Here is a 14,545-nt window from a genome sequence, read left to right on the forward strand (position 1 = left end):
TCAAAATGGACAGAAACAAAGAACTTTCTTCTGAAACTCGTCAGTCTATTCTTGATCTGAGAAATGAAGGCTATTCTATGCGAGAAATTGCCAAGAAACGTAAGATCTCGTACATCTGAAGAATAACTTCTCATCTTTGATCTTGAGGTCTTCATGGAATCTACATTGCCACGTTTGGCCACAGGATGGCGGTATGGGACAAGATGCTACTCGGAAAAGTTCCACAAATGACCATTATAGAATGTATAATTACATCTAACTGAATTAGCGCCTTGCCATAGTCCATCATGCATTTTATCGTTATATTTATTTTTTTATTTGTACACTTAAATCCTGACTGCAGAACATGCAACTGCTGCTGTTGAATAGCTGGTTATGTTAATTTGCAAATAATTTGATAATGACGTGTGCGCCATTTCTTGGGTAGACCATTCTTCTCCGAGCCCTTTATGGAAGGCAGCCCATCCATATGTTGAGTTTCATACAGGCCTATATACTGTCTGTTTCACAAACACACACACACACACAACAACACACACACAACACAACACACACACACACACACACACACACACACACACAAACCAACACACACACACACACACACACTCACTCACGCACACAGCCCTCCCTACACAGATGGCCCCCTCGGTAAGCCCCGCCCACAACCCTTTGTCTTGGTGTAATCTGTCTCGCGACGGGGAGATGGCTTTTGGGAAGAGGGGCGCGAGGGGGGGGGTCATGGAGTTCGAACTCGCAGCCCGCGACGGTTTCCGTTATGGCCTAAACTACTACTGTTTGGGTGTGGAGGAGTTACTAACGGCCTGTACAGAAACAGCGACTTAGCCTCTATCGCACAGGAGATCTGTAAGGACTGGATAGGTATAAGCAATATGGAGGTGAATATTCCTCCTAGCTAGTTGAAGTTACTACCATATTGCTTAAACCTATCCAATCCTTTCAGATCTTCATGAAGTGCCCAAGGACTAGGGATTGTTATGCTACTGGACTTTTGGTCTCTCTCTCTCTCTCCCTCATTCTTTCTCTCCCCCTCCCTCATTACTTATCTCTCTCTCTCCCTCATTACTTATCTCTCTCTCTCTCCCTCATTACTTATCTCTCTCATTCTCTCTCTCTCTCTCTGCCTCATTATTTTTCTCTCTCTCTCTGTCTTCCTTGCATTCCTTCCATTACATCTACATTTTCTCCATCTGATGTGAACAACATTGGTTTGCTTTCGTATTAAAAAATATGAATTAATCATTTGTCATAGGCTGAATATTAAGACCGTGAAGACGTAGCCAGTGTATCTGCAACCTTCCTCTCCTCTCTCATCACACACACACACACACACACACACACACACACACACACACACACACACACACACACACACACACACACACACACACACACACACACACACACTCAGACAGTGTCATGTCAGTTTTTATTTGTCCTAATTTCACCACCTGATAGACCTGTTTATACGAGAATTCTCTGGTGTGTGTGTGTGTGTGTGTTCAGACAGAGCGAGCTGGTTAGGAGGAAAATGATATATCTGCTACAGCAGGCCTCACAAGATGAACACAGACAGACAGACACAGACAGACAGACAGAAAAGACAGACAGACAGACACAGACAGACAAGGCTAACAAACAGAGAGAGAGCTCTAGAGAGAGGGCGGGGAGGGAGGGAGAGGAAAATAGAAGAAAGGGAGGGCGGGAGGGGAAGAGCGAGAGGGAGGGGGAAGAGAGAGAGGGAGTGCAGAGGAGAGAGAGGGAGGGGGAGGAGAGAGGGAGTGCAGAGGAGAGAGAGGGAGGGGGAGCAGAGAGAGTCAGTGTGGGGGACAGGAGGGGAAGAGAGGAGAAATGGAGGGGGTGCAGAGTACAGGGAGGGGAGACGAGGAGAGAAGAGCAAGAGAGAGAGGAAGGGGAATGAGTAGATCACTGGAGAGGAGGTGATGGAGGAGGAGGGGGAAGGGGAGGTGAGGAGGAGGGGTAGGGGAGGAGGTGATGATGGAGGGGGAGGGGAGGAGAGGAGGAGGGGGAGGTCGAAGGACTGTAGAGAGGAAGACAGAGTGAACAGAGAGAGAGAGTGAGAGAGGAAGTCGTAGCCTACACATACAGTCGGTGAGTTTTGGAAAATGAAACGAGGGGGGTAGAGAGAGAGAGAACAGGGGAGGGAGAGAGAACAGGGGGAGAGGAGAGAGAAACAGGGGAGGAGAGAGGAACAGGGGAGAGAGAGAGAACAGGGGAGAGAGAGAGAGAACAGGGGAGAGAGAGAGAACAGGGGGAGAGAGAGAACAGGGGGAGAGAGAGCGAGAACAGGGGAGAGAGAGAGAACAGGGGAGAGTGAGAGAACAGGGGGAGAGAGAGCGAGAACAGGGGAGAGAGAGAGAACAGGGGAGAGTGAGAGAACAGGGGGAGAGAGAGAACAGGGGGAGAGAGAGCGAGAACAGGGAGAGAGAGGAGAACAGGGGGAGAGAGAGAGAAACAGGGGAGAGAGAGAACAGGGGAGAGAGAGAGAACAGGGGAGAGAGAGAGAACAGGGGAGAGAGAGGAGAGGAGAAAAACAGGGGAGAGAGAGAAAGGGGAGAGAGAGAGAACAGGGGAGAGAGAGAGAGGAAACAGGGGAGAGAGAGAGAACAGGGGGAGAGAGGAGAAACAGGGGAGAGAGAGAGAGAACAGGGGAGAGAGGAGAACAGAGGGAGGGAGAGGAGAACAGAGGGAGAGAGAGGAGAGAACAGGGGAGAGAGAGAGAGAGAGAGAAACAGGGGGAGAGGAGAACAGGGAGAGAGAGAGAGAACAGGGAGAGAGAGAGAGAGGGGAGAGAGAGAGAACAGGGGAGAGAGAGAGAACAGGGGAGAGAGAGAGAGAACAGGGGGAGAGAGAGAGAGAACAGGGGGAGAGAGAGAAAGAACAGGGGAGAGAGAGAGAACAGGGGAGAGAGAGAGAGAACAGGGGAGAGAGAGAGAACAGGGGAGCGAGAGAACAGGGGGAGTAAGAGAGAGAACAGGAGAGAGAAAGATAACAGGGGGAGAGAGAGAACAGGGGGGTAGAGAGATCTAAGGAGAGGAGATAGAGAAGGAGGGAAAGAGGAAAGCTTGAAGGGGGAGGAGAAAGAGAGAACAGATACATTGGGTGAGTTTTGGAGCGAGGGAGAGAAAGAGCAGGGCGGACAGGACATAGAGATGAGACAGAGCACAGGGAAGGAGGGGGAGGGGACAGAAGAACACATGCATAGTGGGTGAGTGGAGGAAATAGAGAGGGAAGGAGAGGGAAGAGGAGCGTTAAAAATGGATAGAGGAGAAGAGAGAGGAGTGAGTCAGGAGCAAGAGAGGGAGAAAAGAGAGGGAGGAGGTAGAGGAAGGGACGAGATAACGGGAAGGAGGAGAGATAGAAGGAAAGAAGGATAGGAATGAGAGAAGGGAGAGAGAAGAAACGACAAACAGATAGAGTGAGGACATAGAGGCTGGAGCAGTGAAGAGAGGGGGAGGGAGAAAGAGGAGAGAGAGAGAGGATGTGCCACAAGTGTTGCTGTATGACAGAGCATGGCCTGCATGTTTGCTTGTGAGACAGACATGCAGACAGAATAGCAATGTATGAAGACCTGTCCATCAGTGTGTGTGTGTGTGTGCCTGTGTCAAATTTGAAATCCATCGTTTTCCACATTGTGCGTGCGTGCGGGCACACACACACACACACGGCCCCCCTTTTCCTTTCCAGGCATACATCGTACAGAGCAGCAAGTCTGCCCGAGCGCAGCACAGAGATGCACAGCTGACGAATCACTCCGCGCAAGTAGTTCCCAATTTATGTGATTGTACGATAGCAGGTACACTTGATTTTTTGTTGTTGTAAACATTTCAATTTCAGACATCTACTATTCCAGTATACAATGTAGGGTTGGATTAAAACCAGCACTGTATTTGTGGGCCAACATTTTAAAGAAAATTATGATCTGTCTCTACATCAACGATTGATTAGACGCAAATGCATCTAAATTGGACCAAATAACACATTTGAGGCAACAGCAAGCAAGTGTATTTGCCCCACAACAAGCCATCTTTTGTATGTCTGTCCAACTTGCACAGGGGACTACTTTTCTGCTATTGAAGTTAGTTAGGGAGAGGCGAGGAGCAATCCGACGGTTGCGGATGTACACCTCTCCCCTCCGAGGCCTGGTTAGGTTCTCCCGGCACACTCTCCGCTTCTCTACGTGCAAGCTGTTTTATTGTATACGCGAAGACCCACTTAGGCAACAAATGAATGAAAATTAAGCCGTTTTGAAGGTGAAGTTTATTTTTGTTTTTTTTTCTAGTTAAGCGTCCTATTAGCTGTGGAGAAAGCCGTAGCTAAGTTTTGAATGAGAGAAAAACGCCCGAGGACCACAAAATAGGCAGGTGAGCTACTGAATTGAAATGCTATCCCGACTTGTACAACGAATCCAAAACGTCCACAACGCCAACTAGTAGCGACCAACAACTGGAATAGTACTAGCTACCCCCCCCCCCCTCCACCCCCCGTAGCGAGCAACGTCGTTAGCCTGGCGATAACAAAAGGATTGAAAGTTGAAAGATATATTATCAACGGAGGGCAGAGGAAAGGAGGAGAGAACGGAGGTGGGACAAGATTTCATTATTTATTAAATGTTTTTTAAAAGCCGGTTCTATGGGAACACGTTGTTGTATTCTTGTCACTTCTAATTTAGATGTGGTTTGAGCGAGAGTCGAGGAAGAGTGAGAATATGAGATATTGTGACAAAGATTTCCCAACTTTGGAGAATACGAGAAAGAAAAAATATTTAGTAATTTGTGAGGTGATCTGATACTTAACCCCAAATATTATCTGTATAATTGATTAATATGGATTGTAACCGCCTTTCTGGAAGCAACATAATGGTAATCGTTACCAGGATAGGATTCCAATGCTAGACTTTTCTGGAAATAGCTAATGGTTGAAATGAATGTGTTTTGGCCAGTAGCACTCAAACTAGCGAGTGTCCCAAATGAATTACTTTCCAATAGCTGTTATTATTAATATTAGGGGAAAATAGCTTAGTAACTAGTCAGCCAGCTAATATTTTACACGTAAAAGTTAAGGCAAGATTGCTAAGGTTATGTTGCAACTAACGTAGATAGCTAGCTACCCTGTAGAAATGTGTTGGCTGGTTGATGTAATCAATCAATCAAGTTGCAAAAAGTGAAAGGGGCGGGCTTTGGCGACCGGTGGGACATTAATGATATCGATAAATAACTTTGATATTTGTTCATATAGTTTATCTCTGTTGCCATGGAATTTACTTTTTGTTGTTGTTGTTGCCTTGTTTAGTCTACAATTCTAACCTAAAGTGTGAGTTTACTGTTACACACACACTGGCACCGTTTGTGTGGCTTGGACCAGCATTAGGATAGTAGACAAAGGCCAACAGCATTGTGAATGAGGCCAAACACTATACTATTGCAATATTTTCTTTGAGTGGTTTTTAATCAGTATTACAGGACATTATTTTCTTCAATTAGGCTTGTAAGGTTATCATCACACACACAAAAAAACATACGTCCTAAAATTGTAGTGTTGTGTTTTGTCGTGATATTACAGTTAAGTGAACTTTGATGATGATGCATACATTGTGTGGAACTCGGCTCTTGTTGACAGACCCATTTTTTCCGACAAAATGTACCCTCCAAAAAATGACAGCTATTGAATGTACAACTGTTCTATTAATTTGATAACTGTATGTAGAGTTCGTTTCACGTCTCTTGGGGTCGGTATAACGACAAAGTCGGTTTAACGGGAACATTTGAAACCGGAAGATGTCTTGTCCTGAGGTGACCGTCTAGTCTTTTGTGTCACTGCACGAACGTTAGCGCGTTAGCCCTCCCCCTGAAGACACAAAACTTACTTCATATCTTACTAACTTCACATCACACACACATAGTTTTGCATAGGCTGTGTGTGTGTGTGGTGTGTGTTGATGTTTCCCCACTTGATAGTTGAACATGTGACTCCTCATTGTGTAGCCTAATACTGGATTTTACAGTGTTATTTGTCTGTTGTGAACTCTAAATTGCTTTTGTTTGAGTGTGTGTATATGCAACCTGGTCTCAGAGAATTTAGTATTATTCTGTACGTATCTCCGAGATGTTCCATTTAGTGTGATGTTTTTGTATGATTACATAAAACAGATGGTTACTTAAGGCATAAGCATCGCTAACTACTCATTGCAAATTCGTAACATATGTTACGTTTTGCGAATTCGTAACATATGTTACGTTTTGCGAATTCGTAACATATACATAATACTAATTGTAATTCGTAACATATCATACGAAATGGAGTGATGGACGTCCACAAATTGATACATATCGTACTATTTGGAGTGTCTCGGATTTACGTAGAGAATAATACGAAATGTTCTCAGACCAGGTTGGTATATGTGTGTATTTTTGCTATTATGAGCAGTTGGTGTTGAAAACCAGACAGTAAGAGGCTGATGAGAATGAGACAGTAGTGAGGACGGTTACATTGCACACAATAATGTGATTTATTGTGGATAGTCTGATTTTTTAATATAATCATTTGTTTTAAAATGTTTAAATGCTTTGCAAGCACAACAATTTCCCTAATAATCCTGTTTACATGTACACATCTGAAATCAGGCTGCCTGATGGGACTTATGATAAATGCAGAAAATCACGAATCGAAATAAACGCTCTGCCACACTGACCGTGTCATTTTTGGGAAGAACATTTGATTCTGAGTTCGGACAGATGAAGTTTGTATGTGAAAACTATTTCAAACTAAGATGCTTTCAGTTGTTCCGAACTCACTTCAGTTGCACAAAAGAGAGAGAGTCTTGAACTGCTGGTGTTAACAGACGTACAGATCAAATACACACCGCTGGAACTCGGCTTAAAAAGGTCTTAACACGACCTAATCATTTGAAAGATTGCTCAGAAAAACTTGTGTTTTAAATCGACGTATTCTTAGATAAATGATGATCTAACAGCGTTTTAAGGAGAGTAACGTTTTTACATGACTGATGTCGTACTCAGCCTACTGCCATGTACCCGTACTTAGTGGAAAACAGATTGTTAATCTGCTATACTGAGGGCTTTGGATGTTTGGTAATTTGTTGCTGGGTTGAGTTCATGTGTGTGCTGATTGGTGACAAGACTTTTCCTCAGTGATGTAGTGTATGTGTAGGCCTATGTTTTATCTCTGTGTGTGTGTTGCAGTATGCCCTCGGTGATGGAGCAGTCGGGGAGCGGCGTTCTGTCTAGGAGCAGGGCTAAAACCAATGGAAACAACCAGCACTCGGAGGAGGACAGCAGCGATGAGGAGCACGCTCACGGTGCGCACGTACACACACACACACACACACACACACACACACACACACACACACCATGGGTGTATTCATTCCGTCAAACAGTTGAAACTTTTCATTTTTGCAACTTAAACAAGTTTCTATTGGTCAAATTCAGGTACGCGGGCAAAAAATAACATGGTAGAAAGTTTATTTTGATTGGTGATTTTTTTTCTGCGTTTATCAAAAGTCTCATCAGGCAGCCTGATCTCAGATGTGTCCGTGTCAACAGGATTATTAGGGAAATTGTTCTTTCAAAGCATTTACAAGTTTTAATCAAACTATTATATTAATCTAACTATCTACAATAAATCTCATTATTGTGTGCTTGTAATCGCGCTCACTACTGTCTCCATACCATCTCAGTTCATGACAGCAAAATACACACACACACACACACACACACACACACACACACACACACACACACACACACACACACACACACACACACACACAAACAAAAGCACTGAAGAGTTCACAACAGACAAAAAACACAGTCCCTCCCCATTTCGTTCTCTTTGCTTCCGTTTAAGAAATGTGCAATGTACCCTCATTTTAAGTTACAGGTGTAACAGTGGCCGTGTAGGCTACTGAGGCTGTACCCTCATTAAGTTACAGGTGTAACAGTGGCCGTGTAGGCTACTGAGGCTGTACCCTCATTTTAAGTTACAGGTGTAACAGTGGCCGTGTAGGCTACTGAGGCTGTACCCTCATTAAGTTACAGGTGTAACAGTGGCCGTGTAGGCTACTGAGGCTGTACCCTCATTTTAAGTTACAGGTGTAACAGTGGCCGTGTAGGCTACTGAGGCTGTACCCTCATTAAGTTACAGGTGTAACAGTGGCCGTGTAGGCTACTGAGGCTGTACCCTCATTAAAGTTACAGGTGTAACAGTGGCCGTGTAGGCTACTGAGGCAGTACCCTCATTTAAGTTACAGGTGTAACAGTGGCCGTGTAGGCTACTGAGGCTGTACCCTCATTAAAGTTACAGGTGTAACAGTGGCCGTGTAGGCTACTGAGGCTGTACCCTCATTTAAGTTACAGGTGTAACAGTGGCCGTGTAGGCTACTGAGGCTGTACCCTCATTAAGTTACAGGTGTAACAGTGGCCGTGTAGGCTACTGAGGCTGTACCCTCATTTTAAGTTACAGGTGTAACAGTGGCCGTGTAGGCTACTGAGGCTGTACCCTCATTTTAAGTTACAGGTGTAACAGTGGCCGTGTAGGCTACTGAGGCTGTACCCTCATTAAGTTACAGGTGTAACAGTGTCCGTGTAGGCTACTGAGGCTGTACCCTCATTAAGTTACAGGTGTAACAGTGGCCGTGTAGGCTACTGAGGCTGTACCCTCATTAAGTTACAGGTGTAACAGTGGCCGTGTAGGCTACTGAGGCTGTACCCTCATTTAAGTTACACGTGTAACAGTGGCCGTGTAGGCTACTGAGGATATTTGATCATAATGTAGGCCTAACGGAGTGGTCTTTATTATTATTTATTGAACCTTTATTTAACTAGGCGAGTCAGTTAAGAACAAAGTCTTATTTACAATGACTGTCTACCGGCGGCCAAACCCGGACGACGCTGTGCCAATTGCGCGCCGCCCTATGGGACGTCCAATCACGGCCGGTTGTGATGCAGCCTGGAATCGAACACAATGGAGAAAATGCATCCCATAACATTTTAACATGGAAACAGCTGTTCTATCATTCAGTGTTCAATGAAGGCCTACATTCCATTAGACTTTTGAAAAAAATAACATGCAGGGCTTGACATTTAACCTGTTTATCCACTTGTCCCTCAGACAAGGTGGTGACTGGACATGTTGTTTGATGCAAGATATCACGTTACAAAATAAAATGCATTATTATTCCCATACCATTTATTACAGAGAATGTGATACATTACCTATTGGCTACTTAGCTTATTCAAGCCTGTCTCAAAATACAACACTGCCCCTTTAAGACAAAAAAAAAGAAGCTCTTTACCTGACTGGCTTTTCAAAGATGTCTAGAAATGTATACATGTTGTGCCCTTGTAGGAAGCAGTCACTCCCCTATTGCTGACTATACATGATCTATAACTGGGCTAATAACTCACTAACTGGCAAAGGAAGTGAACAAAATGTGCACACGTGGCTACATGCAGCTCTCACTATGATCTCAAAACAAGCGCATCTACTCACGACCGCTCATACTGTAAACACAGTCCAGTTGAAAGTGCCTGGCACAGATCCATATATGGCAATTGTCTATATGCATATAGGCCTACTGCAGCTCTGATTGGTTATGGTGCACTAGTCTGTGCTGAGTAGTGCATGTCTATACAATAGAATCCTACAACAAAATATTTTGCATCGTTTTTTTCGTTTTTTTCCCCCCAGGTATGTTGCATTAAAAGTGGCTAATATTGTGGTCAGTCGATCACATTTGCCACAGTAAAGGGAAACGTTGATGGTGTTAACAGGGAAAAACTCTAGAACAGTGGTCACCAAACTTCTTTTTCTGAGTCAATATCACTTTGAGTCAAAATGCAAGCTGAGTTCTACCGCTCAGATTTCTGTTTTATTTTTATTTTTATAGCATGACTTTAAAAAAACGGAAGGAAGCTATAGGCCCAATACAGTATCACTGCATATTGGCTTTGCTTGAATTGCCCTACCAATGCATTGTTGTTTGGGCCATTTCTTAAAATGTATATTTCTACATTTGAGGTAGGCTATATGATCATACCGGTAATATATCCTATTGTTGTATTACTTGTGAAACACAGCTGAGTGAGTATACATTTTTAAATCATGTGCTTTTATTTTACTGGGCTGATGGTGCCTGCATCCGATGGTCAGTCTCAGCAGAGGGAGAGAGCAGCAGACTGAGGGTCAGTCTCAGCAGAGGGAGAGAGCAGCAGACTGAGGGTCAGTCTCAGCAGAGGGAGAGAGCAGCAGACTGAGGGTCAGTCTCAGCAGAGGGAGAGAGCAGCAGACTGAGGGTCAGTCTCAGCAGAGGGATAGAGCAGCAGACTGAGTGGTCAGTCTCAGCAGAGGGAGAGAGCAGCAGACTGAGGGGTCAGTCTCAGCAGAGGGAGAGAGCAGCAGACTGAGGGGTCAGTCTCAGCAGAGGGAGAGAGCAGCAGACTGAGGGGTCAGTCTCAGCAGAGGGAGAGAGCAGCAGACTGAGGGGTCAGTCTCAGCAGAGGGAGAGAGCAGCAGACTGAGGGGTCAGTCTCAGCAGAGGGAGAGCGCAGCAGACTGAGGGTCAGTCTCAGCAGAGGGAGAGCGCAGCAGACTGAGGGTCAGTCTCAGCAGAGGGAGAGCGCAGCAGACTGAGGGTCAGTCTCAGCAGAGGGAGAGCGCAGCAGACTGAGGGGTCAGTCTCAGCAGAGGGAGAGCGCAGCAGACTGAGGGTCAGTCTCAGCAGAGGGAGAGCGCAGCAGACTGAGGGTCAGTCTCAGCAGAGGGAGAGCGCAGCAGACTGAGGGTCAGTCTCAGCAGAGGGAGAGCGCAGCAGACTGAGGGTCAGTCTCAGCAGAGGGAGAGCGCAGCAGACTGAGGGTCAGTCTCAGCAGAGGGAGAGCGCAGCAGACTGAGGGTCAGTCTCAGCAGAGGGAGAGCGCAGCAGACTGAGGGTCAGTCTCAGCAGAGGGAGAGCGCAGCAGACTGAGGGTCAGTCTCAGCAGAGGGAGAGCGCAGCAGACTGAGGGTCAGTCTCAGCAGAGGGAGAGCGCAGCAGACTGAGGGTCAGTCTCAGCAGAGGGAGAGCGCAGCAGACTGAGGGTCAGTCTCAGCAGAGGGAGAGCGCAGCAGACTGAGGGTCAGTCTCAGCAGAGGGAGAGCGCAGCAGACTGAGGGTCAGTCTCAGCAGAGGGAGAGCGCAGCAGACTGAGGGTCAGTCTCAGCAGAGGGAGAGCGCAGCAGACTGAGGGTCAGTCTCAGCAGAGGGAGAGCGCAGCAGACTGAGGGTCAGTCTCAGCAGAGGGAGAGCGCAGCAGACTGAGGGTCAGTCTCAGCAGAGGGAGAGCGCAGCAGACTGAGGGTCAGTCTCAGCAGAGGGAGAGCGCAGCAGACTGAGGGTCAGTCTCAGCAGAGGGAGAGCGCAGCAGACTGAGGGAGAGAGCAGCAGACTGAGGGTCCGTCTCAGCAGAGGGAGAGAGCAGCAGACTGAGGGTCCGTCTCAGCAGAGGGAGAGAGCAGCAGACTGAGGGTCCGTCTCAGCAGAGGGAGAGAGCAGCAGACTGAGGGTCCGTCTCAGCAGAGGGAGAGAGCAGCAGACTGAGGGTCCGTCTCAGCAGAGGGAGAGAGCAGCAGACTGAGGGTCCGTCTCAGCAGAGGGAGAGAGCAGCAGACTGAGGGTCCGTCTCAGCAGAGGGAGAGCGCAGCAGACTGAGGGTCCGTCTCAGCAGAGGGAGAGAGCAGCAGACTGAGGGTCCGTCTCAGCAGAGGGAGAGAGCAGCAGACTGAGGGTCCGTCTCAGCAGAGGGAGAGAGCAGCAGACTGAGGGTCCGTCTCTCAACATCCCACCGCTCTCTCTTTCCTCCTCTGACACTGACCAAAAGGAGACACCGTCTTCCAGCTGACGGCAAAACTCGAGTCGCACCACATTGTTTCTGCTTCATGTAAACATTCATTCAAACACTCCCGTGGACAGAGAAGTGAAATCAATCAATCAAATGTATTTATAAAGTCCTTTTTACATCAGCAGTTGTCACAAAGTGCTGTACAGAAAACAGCCTAAAACCCCAAACAGCAAGCAATGCAGATGTAGAAGCACGGTGGCTAGGAAAAACTCCCTAGAAAGGCAGGAACCTAGGAAGAAACCTAGAGAGGAAACAGGCTCTGAGGGTGGCCAGTCCTCTTCTGGCTGTGCCGGGTGGAGATTATAACAGAACATGGCCAAGATGTTCAAATGTTCATAGATGACCAGCAGGGTCAAATAATTATAATCACCACAGTGGTTATAGAGGGTGCAACAGGTCAGCACCTCAGGAGTAAATGTCAGTTGGCTTTTCATAGCTGATCATTCAGTTAGAGACAGCAGGTGCGGTAGAGAAAGAGTCGAAAACAGCAGGTCCTTGATATTAAAAAAGACCCAATCCACTAACAACAACAACAACAAAGCCTATAGATACACTTTCCTACTCATTCATTACAGCTGCACTGCTTGTAGCGCTGAGTGGAAATAGGAAGAACGTGCATTTTATGGATTATAAAAGTGTTGAATACAAAGTGTTGACAGTGCTGAGTAAGAACTTTAAACATGAAGTCACTCATAAAAACAGCAGCTCTTGGCTGTATTCGTTGACAGTCTCTCTCTAGTCGTGGATTTAAAGTTTAAAAACAGCAGCTCTTGGCTGTATTCGTTGACAGTCTCTCTCTAGTCGTGGATTTAAAGTTTAAAAACAGCAGCTCTTGGCTGTATTCGTTGACAGTCTCTCTCTAGTCGTGGATTTAAACATCTTGAAATCTCACAGTAGCTTTCTTTCATGCCATGCTACATTACTGCAGACACGATAATCTGAGCCATCTGATTGGCCAGCGGTAGGCCTATAGTGCACTTGATTTGCTCTCTGGGCCTGCCAGGAAGGCAGAGTTTGTGCCCTCACACATAAAATGGTTCAAAATGGCAACAGTTCGCCTACCCGGTGCGCAGTGTTAGGGTTGCGAAAGTTCAACTGAGATAGGAACAATACCACACCTGAACTTGGTTAAAATAATTGTTTAATTCAAAAGTTAATAAATGGCAAATACATTTTTCGTATATACGGGTTCACTGCACCACCCCGCAGGGTGGAACAAGGAACTGACTTGTTCTTGACAAAGATATTATATTATACTCGTGACAGAGAGAGTTCCCGCTTCCGAGCCGGCCTGTCAGAGTAGAGACTGGGCGTGGTTTAGACTCACCCAGCCTATCGTTGATGTTGGCACATAAGCTGGTCCCAGCTTCTTTGCGCTTTCTGGTGTCCTTTTGCTGTTGCTGTGTAGATTACGCTCCTTCACCCCAGAGACTGGGGTCAGACAGTTTTATAACATTGTCTGAGATATCTGCACCTGTATACATTGTCCACTGTTCTCGCTCAAGGCTAACTACAGCTTCCCAGCTTCTTATCTGAGCTAACTGTTACTTCCAGCACACACACACAGACATCCAGGCGCCCAGGCCAACAGGTTGTCAATATCCAATCACATATGATATAGTTGCTAATCACGTTTGTTATAGTATTGGGTTATAGTGCATGACTCAGAACCTCACATGTGTTTTTCGTGTGTATAGTTTATCTGTTATTGTCTGGTCAGCAGTCTCCTGATTCACCCCCCTCCTGTGTCTCTCTAAGATTAGCACAGTCTCGGCCACACAGTACAGCGCCCACACTACTGATACTTTGTTGCATACACACACATATTTCATACAGTACAGCGCTCTCTTTAACACACACACATTTCAGGCTGATATTCATGGTTAGACAGAGCACTGGTAAGAGTAGAGACTAATGGAAAATGCAGGTTCACAAGAGTCAGCAATTCAAACTTTAATGCATAAGAAGCCCTACTAGCTTATAGTTAGTTAAGCATGTCTAAAAACCCCACAGCAGGGCAGCTGAATCGGGTGCACCTACCACCAACAGCCTGAGACAAATCTCTCACGTGCTCGTCTCTCTGCTCGTCTGTCTCTCTCTGGGCTTATCGCTAAATCTCTCTCTCTCTCTGGGTTTATCGCTAACTTTCTCTCTCTCTGGGCTTATCGCTAACTCTCGCTCTCTCTGGGCTTATCGCTAACTCTCGCTCTCTCTGGGCTTATCGCTAACTCTCGCTCTCTCTGGGCTTATCGCTAACTCTCGCTCTCTCTGGGCTTATCGCTAACTCTCGCTCTCTCTGGGCTTATCGCTAACTCTCGCTCTCTCTGGGCTTATCGCTAACTCTCGCTCTCTCTCTGGGCTTGTCGCTAACTCTCGCTCTCTCTCTGGGCTTGTCGCTAACTCTCGCTCTCTCTCTGGGCTTGTCGATAACTCTCGCTCTCTCTCTGGGCTTGTCGCTAACTCTCGCTCTCTCTCTGGGCTTGTCGCTAACTCTCGCTCTCTCTCTGGGCTTGTCGCTAACTCTCGCTCTCTCTCTGGGCTTATCGCTAACTCTCGCTCTCTCTCTGGGCTTATCGCTAACTCTCGCTCTCTCTCTGGGCTTA

The 14,545-nt window shown here is 46.5% G+C and overlaps 1 protein-coding gene across 1 annotated transcript in view; it reads left to right on the plus strand.

Annotated features, from left to right (window-relative positions):
• Nucleotides 1-4,214: 4,214 nt before the first annotated feature.
• Nucleotides 4,215-14,545, plus strand: part of rcor2 (REST corepressor 2) — a 28,459-nt gene continuing 18,128 nt past the window's right edge. The window contains exons 1-2 of the mRNA XM_038982969.1: nt 4,215-4,625; nt 7,245-7,360. Coding sequence (XP_038838897.1) covers nt 7,246-7,360 — 115 coding nt within the window. The 5' untranslated portion in view covers nt 4,215-4,625; nt 7,245. The remainder of the gene's footprint in view (nt 4,626-7,244; nt 7,361-14,545) is intronic.

This window comes from Salvelinus namaycush, unplaced genomic scaffold (assembly GCF_016432855.1).
Source record: "Salvelinus namaycush isolate Seneca unplaced genomic scaffold, SaNama_1.0 Scaffold138, whole genome shotgun sequence".
Lineage (NCBI taxonomy): Eukaryota > Metazoa > Chordata > Actinopteri > Salmoniformes > Salmonidae > Salvelinus > Salvelinus namaycush.